Source organism: Pteropus vampyrus, unplaced genomic scaffold (assembly GCF_000151845.1).
Source record: "Pteropus vampyrus isolate Shadow unplaced genomic scaffold, Pvam_2.0 Scaffold70, whole genome shotgun sequence".
Classification (NCBI taxonomy): domain Eukaryota; kingdom Metazoa; phylum Chordata; class Mammalia; order Chiroptera; family Pteropodidae; genus Pteropus; species Pteropus vampyrus.
In genome coordinates this window covers 4,260,494-4,275,815 of record NW_011888851.1, presented here as the reverse complement: position 1 = coordinate 4,275,815, position 15,322 = coordinate 4,260,494, and the positions used below count along the sequence as shown (strand labels likewise).

At 32.9% G+C, this 15,322-nt stretch overlaps 1 protein-coding gene across 2 annotated transcripts in view; it reads left to right on the top strand.

The window, feature by feature from the left end:
• Positions 1-530: 530 nt before the first annotated feature.
• The window catches only part of DCN (decorin), a 36,787-nt gene continuing 21,995 nt past the window's right edge, over positions 531-15,322 (top strand). The window contains exons 1-2 of one of the 2 annotated variants that reach the window (XM_011361770.2): positions 531-738; positions 4,566-4,791. In XM_011361770.2, the coding sequence (XP_011360072.1) occupies positions 4,599-4,791 (193 nt within the window). In that variant the 5' untranslated portion in view covers positions 531-738; positions 4,566-4,598. Of the gene's footprint in view, positions 739-3,618; positions 3,798-4,565; positions 4,792-15,322 lie in introns of those variants that run through there. The other variant, XM_011361771.2, reaches the window with a different exon arrangement.

Sequence of the window (15,322 nt, the reverse complement as noted above, 5' to 3'; positions counted from 1 at the left end):
ATGCTTTTTATGTAAAATCATGGCTTTCATCCAAGACACTTTAGAAATACATTCAAAATATATAGAAAACCTCTACGGTGTGGTACTTAAATTTGCACAAAAAGCCCAAGGCAAGTAAGAATCCAAATGAGTATTTTCACATAAGGTTACTCATTTATTTTCGCAGACCACATTGAAAATAACTACAAGATTCATTTCATTCCATTTGCCGAACTTAACACATCCTGAAAGCACAAAAACTGTCCTTTCAGAAGTATAATAAATGTTCCTTATAAACAAGACTAGAAAGGGAGGATAGTGGAGTAGGGTTGGGGGTGGGGTAACAAAGCCTTTAGTTACACCATTTTAGGGAAATGAATCCACACAATAAAACAAATTTCAAATTAAATTGCTCCACTATACTACATAAGCAGTTTAGAATCTTAAGCAGATGTAGAAGGAATAAAGCAAATGGGGAGAAAAAGAGGCCGATAAAGTTTCTGGCTACAATACAAGAGACATATCATTACCATATGATCTAATGTGGGTGTCAGCCGGGTAGTGTTCATTGAGGGAAACCTTATTTTTTAACTGTGCTATGGAGTAGAAGCAGGAGGTTTTCAACGTAGTGACAGGCACAGAGCAGCACCTACCCCCCTCCTCCTTTCCACACCTGCAAACTCTTTTGCTTGGGCCGAATATTTAGTGTAATTACATCTCAGCTTTGAGGGCTCCTGTGGCAAATTCCCGGATTGAAAGGTATGATTTTCAATAATTGTCCTGAACTCTGCTACAGACGAATAAAACTTTGATCAAGTTGAGAGAAATAGACATTATTTGGTGAGAAAAAGAAAAAAAATAATTGTGCTAAACTTTTAATAATCTTTACACAGCATTTGAAAAATTATTGGTTGGAAACAGAAGTTAAATATTTGGTATAATAGTTAAACGCATTGTTTTAGTTCTTTCTCTCTGTTCTTATAAAAAAAAGGTATTCATTAAAAACCTATAACCAAACAACATGACTGTCTGTATTGATATATTTTGTATTTGTACTAATGAAATGTTTAGCTCTTTAGAAAGTATTTATAGAAAAGTATTCTAGACTAGAATAGTGTTTGCACTTGTGTTATATATTTAAGGATTTATTTCCCTCCTGAATTCTTGATATTTTAAGAAGTTTTAAAACCTCAGAGATGTGAACTCTGGTCACTGGTTGTAAAAGTCTAATGTACATTTCTGCAATCCAGAAAAGAATAGAAATTGTCACAAGATAGATGAAAATAAGGATTGAAAACATTTATGATGATTATTAAAGACCTAACTAAAATAACCTGACAGCTACAGATTATTACGTAAAGAGCCCCTGTTAGTATTTTCAATGCAAATGAAGTTTTATTATAAGATACATTCACTGTGAAATGAGGTGTAGGTTATTTTTCTTTCTAATTTCAAAACAGGGTAACATGATGACCACTAGTTAAGTGGCCTCCTGGTAATGAAAATACCTGTGGTTTTTTCTTGCAATTGCTGTTTTGACCAGAAAAAGAACCAAATGCCTCCTATAGCTGCCCTTATTTATGGATAAATGTGGTTTTATTGTTTATTTTTAAATCATTTATATTATTATTGAGGTTTTTAATTCACCTAGTGTTAGGGGATTTTAACGTTACTCTGCATTTATAACTTCACTTATCTCCTGAGGGTTAAATTTTGACTTTTAAAGTCACTCTAAGGCATAAATGACATCGTAGGAATGTTGATCTGAATGATATAGTGAATTTAATGGGCTGAAGTAGTTTAAGAAACCAGAGATTGTTATTTTTGATGAAAAACTTATAAACTATGGCATTGAGCTTTAGTGAAGTAGTGACATTCTTAGCAATTTGCATTTAGGAAAGAGTCATCTATTTTGAGAACACAATATAGTTTAATGAAATTTAAAAAGTCAGTCATCTCAATAATAGTATCCCTAGTTTCTACATGGGCAACTGCTGTTTTTTTGTTATTTTTCTGATTTGTTAAGAAGAGAAGGAAATTACTAAAGAAATAAGTATTTACTGACCACATTCATTGTTTTAAGATGCTGAGTTTTCAGGTATCATGACACTAATTTAAAAGAAGTTATTTTATGGATGGATTTCTATAAAGTTCCCAAACATGTTATTATTATTCCCTGGGACATTCAGGGTTAAAATGCACACACACACACACACACACACACACACACACACACACACACACAGAGAGAGAAAGAGAGGGAGAGAGAGAGAGAAAGAAAGAGAGAGAGAAGCAATAGCAGCTCTAAGCTGCCTGTTTGCATTCAGCTTCAACTAAAAATAATTTTGTGTAGAGAATTTGCACTATTTTAATAAGAGTAAACAAATATAAATGATAGTCTTTTGAGCTAATGCTCAACATTTCCTTTTGTGGATTAGTGAAACAACCAGGCACTTTCTGCTCTAGAAAAAAGATCAGGAAGTGACATCTGCATTAATTCCAGTTGCTATTTAATAAATCTGCAATTACTTTGCTTCATTTTTCTTCCAAAATTGTGAGACATTAAATATGCAAGGCTAGCAAACTTGTGGTAAACCATAAACTTTGCATTTTAATATGAAACAGACAGAAAACCCCTCCCTTAGATACAATCCAAGGGAACACTGCCAAAACAATAGGGTCTCCGTTAAAAAGCAATATAGTAACTGGGTGGGAATGGGTTCCCAGGGAAAACCTGATACTGAACTTAAAGGAGCAGTGTGAATAATAATCTTCATAGTAATTTTAAATCAAAAGCCACAGACCCATATTGTATGAGCTGCCTTCGACATACTTCAGTAATAACTATAAACTAAGAACAGAAGTATAAGAAACTGAAAAAATATTTGTTTCCTCTCTAGTGGATCTAGACAAAAATTTCCAGAAGATACCATAGGGTTAGGGTATTCAAAGTTTTTGTTTGTTTGGTTGGTTTTTTTTGCATATGCTATAGTTGGATAATAACTCTAAATAGTTCTTTAATTCTAGTTATGAATGCTCAGCTTTAATTTGGATTCTTATAGGTGTACAATTCAAAGTAGAGATGATGAGACTAAAAATAATAATATCTGCATATGTTTTAAGAATGGGGTTTTTGTCTAGATCCACTAGAGAGGAAACAACTCAACAACACAGATGTTTATATCTTTAAGTGCTTGTTGAATGAAAGGATAAATATTGTATGGCTTTGTCAAAACTGTACTTTTTTGTTTGTTTACAAAATAACTCTATAGATAAAACTAAATAATATATAAGTCATATAAGAATCAGTTAGGGTATTGCATATGTGTTTTTTGGTTTATTAAAAATGATCGGTTTGAGAAAGTATCCAATAGAATTATTTTTAAAAGTGAATCTTGCTTATACCAAGTTGAGATTTTCAGTATCTTTTTTATGCTAGAACTGTGATATTGAAGAAAAAGATAATTTTGTGTTTAAAAATCACACTGACTGATTTCTTAGAAAAAAATTGAATAAGTTATGTTAATAAATTGATGGTCAATTGAGTCATTTATGTGCAAAATATTGTGCAACCCTGGGTACAAAACAAAGAATAATAAGACACGCCCTGAAGGAGTACATCTTCTAGTGGGGGTTGGGGGGGCAGACCAAGCATGCAAAACAAATTACAATATAATGTGATAAGTTCTTTAAAAGAGGTAAGAGCAACGTGCTTTGAGAACACAGAAGAGGGAGAAAGCAGCATCCTGCCTGGATGAGCCAGGGAATACACAGGGGAAGCTCTTTATCTCATTTAATCTTTACTACATTCTCACAAGGTAGGTATTTTAAATGGCAATTAGCTTTGAATGTCAGGGTTAAGTTGGGGACTAGGAGTGGAGAGAAAATGGAGAGGAAGGTGGCTAGAATATTAGTTGGTACCAAGTTATGAATGGTCTTACACATACCCCAGGGGATGTGGACCTTATTGACAAGCCATGGGAAGTCAAGGGCTTGCAGTAGAAGATTAATAAAACTAAATTTAATTTTTAGAAGATGACAGGCAGCAGAGTGGAAGATGGCCTGGAACAGTGGAAATATTCAAGTCACAGACAAGTTGGAAACTCTTACTATACTTACAGGAGTGAAGAGAAGGGCCTAGACCAAGATAAATGCAGTAGGATAGAGGAACGAGATTGGCTTCAGAGATATTTCTGAAGCAGGAATTAGAGATCTATCATGCATATAAACAAAACTTTATTTGACTGTGACATGGCTTGTGATGAGTGAGCATCGAAAATTTCAACATGATTTGTCCATCACAATTTTGCAAATAATGTGAATATATAGTATGTTGTCTTAATTCATATCCAGAATTCAAAACAAGTAGATTTAAATATATTCAAATTTTCTTCATAAGCAAATAGCTATGCAAATTAGTCTATAATATACTTCTTCATCTTTTAAATACAATTCTAATGCTCTGCTTCCTGACAATAAGCAAAATATTATTTTATTATTTTTTACTTTTACCTATGTTCTCTCTAATATGGAGGTATTATAAACTAGGCGATGGTACTCTTCTAAACCTTTTGTTTGTTTCCTAGGTTCCTTAGTTGTGAAAATACATGAAATAAATCATGAAAGCAACTATCATCTTCCTCTTGCTTGCTCAAGTTTCCTGGGCTGGACCGTTTCAACAGAGAGGCTTATTTGACTTTCTGCTAGAAGATGAGGCTTCTGGGATAGGCCCGGAAGACGTAGAGCCTGTGGGACCAGTGTGTCCCTTCCGCTGCCAATGCCATCTTCGAGTGGTTCAGTGTTCTGATTTGGGTGAGTGGGGTGCAGGCTCTCTTTATCTACCTTGTTTGTTTTATTCCTGGGAATGGCTTCCTTGAAAGTTTAGCATTCTCATTTTGGGTTTCAGCAATTCCAAACATGAGACACAGTGCCACCTAATGAGAAGTAAAGGAAGCAAAGTAGGATAGAAGGAAGTAGCTTTGAGATTAGGAGATGTTTTTCTTTCTTTTTAAAGTCATGGCTCCATCACTTTGCAATCTTGGAAATGTCACTTTTATTTTTAATCTTTTTAAGCATCATGGTTCCACTTCTATAAAATAAAATTTTGAACAAATCAATGTCTTCTGTGATTCCAGAGTGATGGTTTATTTTAATTTGATGATTTGTTTTCATGAAATCTTAGATATTAAAAAAACCTGGGCAATCTCTCTAATCTTAGCTTGCCCAGATAACAGAGTTTGAACCTTACTAAGTTGTAAAATATGAAGAGTTATCAGAAGCAAAGCAAGTAAATTTTGAGAACAAAAAATTAATCTTTCAAGTATCAAAATACTCCCTTAATCTCCTGGTCTTAGTTTTGCCTTTACTGCTGTTATTTTGTAATCTAGCTCTTTATATTATTTAGAAAGTTTCAGAGTAAATCTTTATAACTAAGGTATGGTATAAATATTCAGTATAATCATAGAGCATATATCTTTAGCTTAACACTGTAAATACAGTTTGATTTATCATCTTTCAAGAATAATTTAGCCTGGGAATTCCAAGAGTAATACACTCAGAAGATAAATCTCCAGAAAGTTTTAAGTCCCAGCAGATGGACCAAAAGAGAACAGATTTAGTTTACGTGACAGCTGATTCATGTTCTTCTTTTCTAAGTGTATTTTCTTATTGGAAAGAAAAAAGAAAAATAAATAAATCCTTACAAAATGATTCTACCATGGTGCAGTTCCTTGAGGAAGAAACCCCATAGCACAGTAGGGCAATTTTTTTAGAAGTCCTATATTTATTCAAAACAGCTTTCTAGCAGGAGTTTGCAGGAAAAAATTGCTGCTAACTTCTACAGTTGAAACAAGCTACATACAGGGAATCAGGAAAACATAAAACATGTTAAGTAACAACTGAAAAACAAATAATACTGATATATATTAACGTAGCCTTTTGAAACTCACGGAAGTGTATAGAAACGCTGTAAAATGATTATTCTGATGGATTCATTCATTCATTCAACAAATATACTGAGGGCCTACAAAGTGTCAGATCTGTTCTAGGCCCTGGGGAGAAAGGAATGAAAAAGATGGATATGGTTCCTGTTCTTGTGAGTCTAATATTCTACTGGCGGCGATTATTCTTTTCTTGAATTCTATATTTGTTACAGGGAAGATTAGATTGCTACCAAATTCAACAAAAACTTTATAAGTGTTTAGAGATTCCTTGAATATTTGGTTTAGGCAGAAAAACAATGGGCTTCAAAATATCTGAACAAAGGAATGGTTATTTGATGGGTATACTAGTGTTAAACTTTTTTGAAGTTACTAAAATGTCTGAGTCCCCAAGAAATATGATACAAATTCAATGTCACTTTGCCTCTAAACGAGATTAAAAGAATTCATGATTACTCTCACCACATACTATCAACAATAAAGTGTTGATATTTTTAAGGAAGGAATATTTATCTAGTCACTTCACTGAAGTTTTATTTTTCCATAAATATAGTTTTAGTTTTTTTGCATGATATATGGTCCATAAAGCTTGATTTTAATAAAAGCACTGGACAGTTTTTCAATTGTCTATTCATAAAAAAGTCCTAAGCCTATTGATCAAAACTAAACAGAAGAGTATAGTGCTAGGAAAGAAATATCAAGTTCATGGACTTGGGTGTCTCATGATAGTTTTGTTGTTGTTATTGTTTTGTTTTACGTTGTTTTTAGATGAGAATGTTTTCTGTTTATTTCTAAGAGCCCAGAGTGTACATCATTCCTTTATTACACATAGGCTTACCAACTCATATAAAAAAGAAGTAGTTAAAGTTGTAATAATGATTTGTTTTGGAAACCCATATTTAACCAAGATAACTAAGTAACAGTGAGCAATGGGCTCATCCAAGTTACTGTCAAGTCTTTATGAAATCACAGATATATATTTAAATACACTGTCAGAAATTTTGGTCAGATGTTTCTAAAACAGAAAATACATTGCTTAAAAAGAAGAGCAATCCACTTCTGTTTAAAGAAAACACTCTATTCACATTTTCAACTACTACCTAATACACACCTGCTCACTTTATGATTTGGGCAAGATGTTCAGAACCTTGATATCTTTATCTGCAGAAAAATCACAATCAGTCTCAGATATCCTGTTATATGTGTGAGTAGCTGACTTATAGTAGAGGCTCAAAGTATTTTTTCTATATGATGATTATATGGAGTAAAAGATGAAAGAAAATTAGAAAAAAAGCAAGGAAAGAGAAATGGACAACCTTATTTATAGTAAAGGCAATGCAGTTTATTTTATTTGTAACTTTATGTTATCTAGTGATCTGAACATGAAGCTTGCATTATTATAATAAAGAAAAAAATGCAGTGCACTTTGAAATAAAAAATGTGAATGCTTATTTGTATCAAAGACTAATGTTTTCTCAAGGATTATCCCAGCAAAAGCTTCTAATTAGCAGAGAGAAACTACAGTGTTAAAGGACACAATCCTTGTTACCATATTATCTAAACAATGTTTAATATAAACAAACTTTTTATTAAAATATTTTACTATTTTTGCCACTAAGACTTTTGACAAAGTGAAACATCAAATTTCTAAACAGTTCTTTCAAAGCTAAGTAAAAACTGTGAAACTAGAAGAGAGTAATGACTCCATAGGAAAACTTGAGACTTTCAGGAAGATACACTGTTTTAGTTCCTAGTTCAAGCTTAGCAAAACAGTATTACATTGTATTTTTCTGGAGAATAATGGATTGAGAAAGCAAACATTTCTTAACCTGTCCTAGGAAATAATGAATTCTCCATAGGTGTTGGCCAAACTGGTTTAACTAAAATTGTTGCAATTTAGCTTGTAATTTGAACCAGAATTTTATAAGGCTCATTTCTTCTTTCTTTATCTGTTCTCCTAATTGTAGTATTTACAAAAAATAACAGCATAAAAATAAATGTAAGAATAGCAAATTCAGAAATCTGTGTGTTACCTTAAAATAATAAGCTCACAATGCAATTCATATTTGTCAGATCTTTTAAAAATGTCCTCATATGGATTCTGTGACTGGATGCTCTGTTTTATGTTCTTTGCGTCTTGAAGGAAGGCGGTTCCCTTTACTTGTGTGCTCTTTGGATCAGCCATTCATCTTTGGATCAAGAGTTACCAAATAGCATTACTAGGTACTGACTTTCATCTTATTGCTAAAAGGAAGATCAGCCCTGACAGATACACTAAGCACAAGCATTGTGTTTTAACTATTTATCCAAATTAAAGTAATAGTTATTGATACATTTCTTATAAACAAGTTTCAAAAGAATTGAAAATACCTTTTGAAGTTATTTTATAATGGAAAGAACTTGGGTTATGCCCTTTAACACCTCAAACTCTAGCCCTGATTTACCATTTATTACCTGTAACTTTGAAACTTTCAAAATTCATTTCCTCATTTGATAAATGGGAATATATCCTCTATATTTTGAAAACATTTAAAAAATGTTTTATTATAGTAACCGTTACATTCAGTTTACCATTTCAGACATAGTTGTCTAATAACAAGAAGATATTTCTGATATATATATATTTTTATTTTTATTTAAAATTGAGAATCTCCAATAAGTATATGACTTATCTAGCTGGAGACAAAATAGCGTCTTCTTTCCCTTATGCCCTAAATATGGCCACATTGCCTTCAGATGTAAATAGACCAAAGTTAGAAAACTGTATAATTACTAAGCAATTCTGTGTTCTCCAAACACCATTTCTTTGTGGGGGAAAATGGGTTTGGAATGGAGAACAATGAATCACTGTTATTTTACAATCATAAGTGATTGCATCCACATACTGTAGAAATGATGCCAGGAGATGGAATGTTTTGTTTTGCCATGTAATAGCATTGTAAATAACTACTAGTTCCTAAAATGTACCTCATATTGCAAAAGATATTTTAATTTTAAATAAAAAGTCAGGTAAAAAATGTACAACTCTCTAAAATTCATAAAGTTAGTTTTCCTCTTTTTTTATCATTTTGCTTCAACTGGTGTAAATTGTGGTAGTAGTCACCACTTGGGACATACTATGACACAGCTTTTCTCTTGTCTGGGGAAACTGGTTTTCTAGAAGCAAATCTTATATATCAGCTAAATAAACTGTTAGACTTTTCCCATGAAATCAACCCAGAAGAATAAAGTAAGGATATTTTGTAGAGGGGCAGAAAAAATTCTGGAAGCTCAGTTACTTTCATGGTTTATGTGTGGTAGCAGGGATGTGGGGTGACCCTAACTAGGAGTTTAGATACATCAAAAGAGCACCTACAAGATGCGGTATGACACTACGCACAGAGCATTCTCAATGGGTCACCTAAGTTAGTATTGGGTAAGGGTGGAGTACCACAGATCTTCAGATGAAGCAAGAATAATGCTCAAGAGTGACCCAGGTAACCAAGGCTCTTGACTCAAAGAGTTAAACGTGGGCAGGAGAAAGAAAGGCGTCAAAGAAGGCCAAAGGAAGCTTCAGTCTCCTTGACCTGACTGAAAACTGACACATCCCTGGGTTCCTTCTCAGTCTCAGGAGGGAGAGTGAGGCAGCTGTGTGGGATCAAGGCATTTGGTTAGACTGCAGCTGTGACAGCTGTGATACATTCTCCTTTGTAAGATCATCCCTGGCTTCAGACGACAGGATGGGGATAGGTTAGCCAGAATCTCATTTCCCTGAGTAAAAAGAAGAAATGCAGAAGGCCCTTTAATCTTAACTTTTCTCCTTCAAAAAGAGTAGCAAGAAGATTATATATTCCCTTGAATATAAGGATAAAGGAGAATTAAACCAGTTTGCAATCCAGCCTTAATAAAAGGAGGAAGCCCTGTAGCACGTACATCATAATGCTCAACTTTCAATTAATTTTTAACTGCAGATTGCTTTGAGGCAACTTCTGAGCTTGTCAACTTCTGTATTTTCACTGTAATCTACATTTACCTTTATTATTCTATGACAATTAATGATATATAATAATTATTCAATATTTTTAATTACCTATTTAAACACTCAATTTCTCTACCAAAAGGGAAGGATGGCAATAATTTATCTTTGTAGATCATCTATGCAACAAAATGCCTTACACTTAATTAGCTTTCAAACATAAATAAACTCTTGATAAATGAATAAATGAACATATGCATGGCTTAGTGCATGGATGAGCACAGAATTCTATAGCATTCTTGAATATACCAAGCTGCAAACAGGAGAGAATATGTCTAACCTAGAATTAGATGTCATGGAACTGCGGTTCACCTTTTCTTATTCTCTTTGAGGATGACCAGAGAACCAAAAAGCTTAAGCCTTCCTTGAGTTTATTTGGAAAGGCAATCTTATTAAAGGAGGAAGCTTCTGATTTTCAAATGTGATCCAACTATCATTATAGTCAAATTGCCATTTTTTAAGAGGAAAAGAGGAAAACAGATCAGGTTTTATGATGGAACTTGGACTTCTAAATATTGTTTTGGTCACATGCCCAAAACTGAAATGTGTCAACATTATCCTAATTATTAAATTGAAGACAGAATTACAAAAAATATTGTTGGAAATCAATATGAATAAATCTTGGAGTCTGGACCCCTGCCACGGGGCAGGAAAAAAAAAAAAAGCATGATGTTTTAGGACAACCTGGTCTTTGTCCAACATAATGTTTACCAGATTGCTGACACTGGCTAGCTGAACAATGCTATTCATCACTGAGACAACTAGGGGGGGAAAAAGCAAAATTCATATTAGCCTTTATTTCGGAAGTGATTTTCTGCTCACCTCTTAAGTAGATTTTTATTTACTTTAATAAACAACTCTATCTTTAAGGAGATAAAGTTCTGTTTACAGAATTTGGGAAAGCAAATAAATAATTTGGGCTAGCCTTAGAAATTACTGCATTTTAATGAAAAATTTAGAATCATTAAAGTATGCTTATTGAAAAATAATTAAATTTAAGAAACCACTCTATTCTTCTTACTACTGTTGAATTAAATACTAACTCAAAATTTGGCAATTTAAAAATATAATTTTACTTTGCTCACGATTTAAGGTACAAGAAATTTGAGCAGGGCTCAGAAAGGCTGTTATCACTTGGAGGCTCTCTTGCATTTGCAGTCAGGTGTTGGCTACAGCTATGGCCATGGAAAGGTTAGCCTAGAATAGACACTCAAGAAAGACAACTCACTCTTATGAGTGGCAGTTGGTGCTGCTGTAGCCTGAGAGCTCTGCTGCTCTGTCACCTGGAGTGCCTCAGGAGGCCTCTCTAGCATGGTGATCTCAGTATAGACAGACTTCTTTCTTACATGGCCTGTGGATGCTCCTAGAGCAATGTCCCAGAAGAATTGGGTAGCAGTTGTACAACTTTCTTTGACCTCACCTCAAAAGTCATGCTGTGTCACTTCTTCTATATTCATTAGTTCATAGAGGCATTTTGAGGCCATGCCAGATTCAAAGAGAGGAGATTTTTACTCCATTTTTTGATGGATTTGGACAAGTTTGTATTGCATAAGAACATATGAGTAAGAGATATGATTAATATTATTTTTGAAAAATGTAATTATCTATACACTCACTTAGATTTATATATATTTATTGATTCCCCCCCCAAAAAAAAGAGAGAGAAAGAAAATAAAAGAATAGCCTACCATAAACAAAGAGTTATATCTTACAAATTTGCAAAAGAGTATCAGATTTACTACCATTAAAACAGGGTTTAATTGACCATGAACAGTTTTTAGGGGCTCTAATTATTTGTTGAGAACATGTATTTACTAAAGTGAGAGGTCCAAAGGTAGAGCTTGGTAGGCAAGCTCTGCAAAGGCCCTGAACTTCATGGGAGGAATGATGAATCCAAGAAGACCACAAAATGACTGACAAAAACCCCACTCAGTATTAAGACCTCTAGGTGAAAAAACTGTGTAATATACCTGCATCAGAGATTTCAGCTTCCAGGATAATATGCATTATAATTGTATTGTGCAGAAAAAAGAAAAAAAAGAGGAAAAAAGAACAATTTCTTGTCACAGACTTACAGACCAATATATCAGCAAGATAATTAGAGTTGTGACCTCTCATCTCCTTATTGATAATAATTATAGATACTAATAATTGGGACCCTGTTATGCACCCTGGTAGGAGATTATTTTATAAAATAGCTTATCGAGTTCTCACAAAAATTCTGTGAAGGATGCAGGAACATTGAGGTGTAGAGAGTTTACACATTTGCCCACTGATCTTAAGGCTCAAAAAATGGACCAAAATTAAATTTCAAATAGCAATCTTATAAAAATATGTCATAGAAACATTTAAAAATATACAAAACCTACAAAGTAAGATAAGAGATAGGTGTGTACCCATCACCAAACTTTAACAAGTACCAACTAACGCCAGTAGTTTCCTATACATCCCATTTACTTTCCCCCTTTGGTATAATTTTGAAGCAAATTCCAGACATCATATCACTTTATCCAATAATATATCAGTATATTTCTCTAAAGGATTAAAACTTGTAAATAATATGATCATAATAATAAAATCATACCTAAAATTAAAAAGAATTTCTTAATATCATCCAATATTCATTCGATGCATACATTTCCAATCATCTTATAAATATTATAAATGTTTCATTTTATTTTTGTATGAATTGGTATCCAATGAAATACATACATTGCAATCATTTAAATAACTCCAATGTCTCTTTTAAACTAGTTTCACCAACATTTCTTTATTTTCCCATTCAAATTATTTGTTGAAGAAATTGGGATTTTGTTGAATTATTTTCTTTAGTGGACTTTAGAATGGTCTTTTGACCTGTCTACTTCTTGTAAATTGGGAGGTACATCTAGAGGCTTGATCAGATTCAGGATTAATTATTTGCTTGCCTGATTGTTTGTTTTTGACAATACTAATCCATAATTGAGGGTCTGTTTCTTCCTCCAAAGGTTTATAATCAACCCCTCCCCATGAGAAATATATGAAAATTATATGTTGTGCAAAGAAACTGTTACCATTGGATCTGTCACCATGTGGGACAGAAAAGTCAGTCTTCTTAAGATACATAAGTGATAAAAGGTTCCTTACAAATATATAAAGACACATAACAAAGTGAGAGCGATTTTCAGGAGCAGATATTAGAGATGATATGTTTGATAGTAGCGTTCATTTCTAAAATGTTCCTGAAAAACCAAGAATCAAAAAGAAAATTATGATTATTATAGCCAGTTATATCTTAATACTTCAGAGGAAAAATAAGAATTCTCCTGAAAGCAGGATGAAAACATAATTTTATCAAAACATAGAAGAAAAGGTCTTGAAGTCATAACCTATACTGTTCACCATGGGACAGCAGGAAAGACTATGACTTTAAAACTAATCAAAAATCTACCTCCTGTGTGCAAAGCAGGAAGATCAAAGCTCTGATGAAAAACAGTCATTTGTCCCTGCTTATCCAGAGCTTACCAAAAAAAAAAAAAAATCTAAATTGCAGGGTAATACATCAGAAGCTTAAACATAAGGAGTTTGGAGGATGAGGGTCTTCATTATCAGGAGTGGTTGTGATGAATATTATAGAGGAGAGGGAATAACGAGTATGCTTTAGAGGACTGTTAGAATGAAATAGAAGGAAATGAATGAGTAGAGTATTACATAAAACAAATGATATGAACAAAAATGAGTAGCTAGCAATAAGCACAGTATGTTCAAGAGACAGTGTAAATTAACATCTTTTAAAAACATACACAGATTTACATGTACAAATAGCACATTGATCAGGTAGTTCTAGAGTGAGAACTCATGCCACTTTGGTCTCGGTTTAGTTTAGCAATGAGGCATCTTGGATAAGCCATTTAATTTCATTGGGTTTCTGTTTCTTTACCTATGAGATGAGAGTACTGAACTAGTTTAGAAATTTTCTGATTACTGGGACAAGTAAACTTTTTGAATGATTAAAAAGTTAATTATTTATTAAAGTCAAAACCAATGTTAAAAAGTTAATTATTTATTAAAGTCAAAACCAAATCCAGCAACATCACAACAACCAGCCATCTGCTATCGGAATCTTTTTTTTTTTTTTTTTAAGGTGGTACATTTAAAATGGAGGAAATGTGTGGTATGTGTCTGTGTGTGTGTGAGAGAGAGAGAATTTATGGTAATAATAGCCAGATTGCCACCTCTTTTTTTTTCTGGATTTGATATAAACTGATAAGAACCTCATCATAGAGTCTACTTGACCAGCATTTGGGAACCATAGATTAGCTGATATTTAATAGTTTTTCCTTTTGTAATATTCTTAGAATGCATAACTAGGATATAATTTCCCCATTATACTTTGCCTATAATTGTTGAGCAAGCTCTGTCTAGCTCTATTTAGCCCTTAAATGTACAGTATGTTATTGGGTCTGCTGTCAGAACAATTCTTGTTGGGGATACATGTCTATAAGGCAGAAAAAAAATAGCATTCTATTGGAAGATGAGAGAATTGTCTTCTAGTCTGTATTTTGTCACTCATAGCTATGTGAGACTATTCATGTCATTAAAACTTTTCTAAAAATCATCTGGAAAAACGAAATAATCATCCTGCCTTGCCTATTTCACTGGATTATTGTAAGGTAAATAAAATAACATTTTATTTTTAATTTTAATTGTAAAGCTACATAAAGATTTAATAATAAAATATTGATATGTAAAAGCCCCGAATGGATATGAATTTGCTAGTAATTCAGAAAAGATTGTAGAGTTATGATTTTGATCATTAAAATGACTTTCTGAGAACTAAACTGAAAAAATTAGAAGCCTGAAGATTTTTCTATGTTAAATCTTCAGAGGAAAAAAAAGTATATAATTCACTTTACTCCAAACAGTTCCTTTTGTTATAAGATTCTAAGATGACAACATATCAAAATGGTCAACCATTCAGATATATAATTTTTTCTCTTCACATCTGAAATTTAGCTGCACTTTGGCATTGAACAAATATTAGGAGAGCCACCATAATTTAAATTTAACAATGTATAAAAGTTAACGTAAGTGGAAATTAAGACTGTGACAAAAAAAAAAATCATGAAGTAATAATGAAAAGTAGGCAGTAGCTTTTCCAAATGAAAGGAAATGTGCCTTTTCTTGGTTGGAGAACACTAATTATCAAAGATTTGGCAGAAGTCTACCACTTCTAATTGCATGAAATTAACAAACTGGCATTTTTGAAAATGTCAGTGATCATAGACAGCATAATGTAGTTGAATATCCTCCTACAACATAGCTGTTCTGGTAGTATACTATTTGTCACTGAAAACACTTCACTCTTATTTTTCTGTGAACTCTTTCTGTAGTGAGTTCTTGGAATATA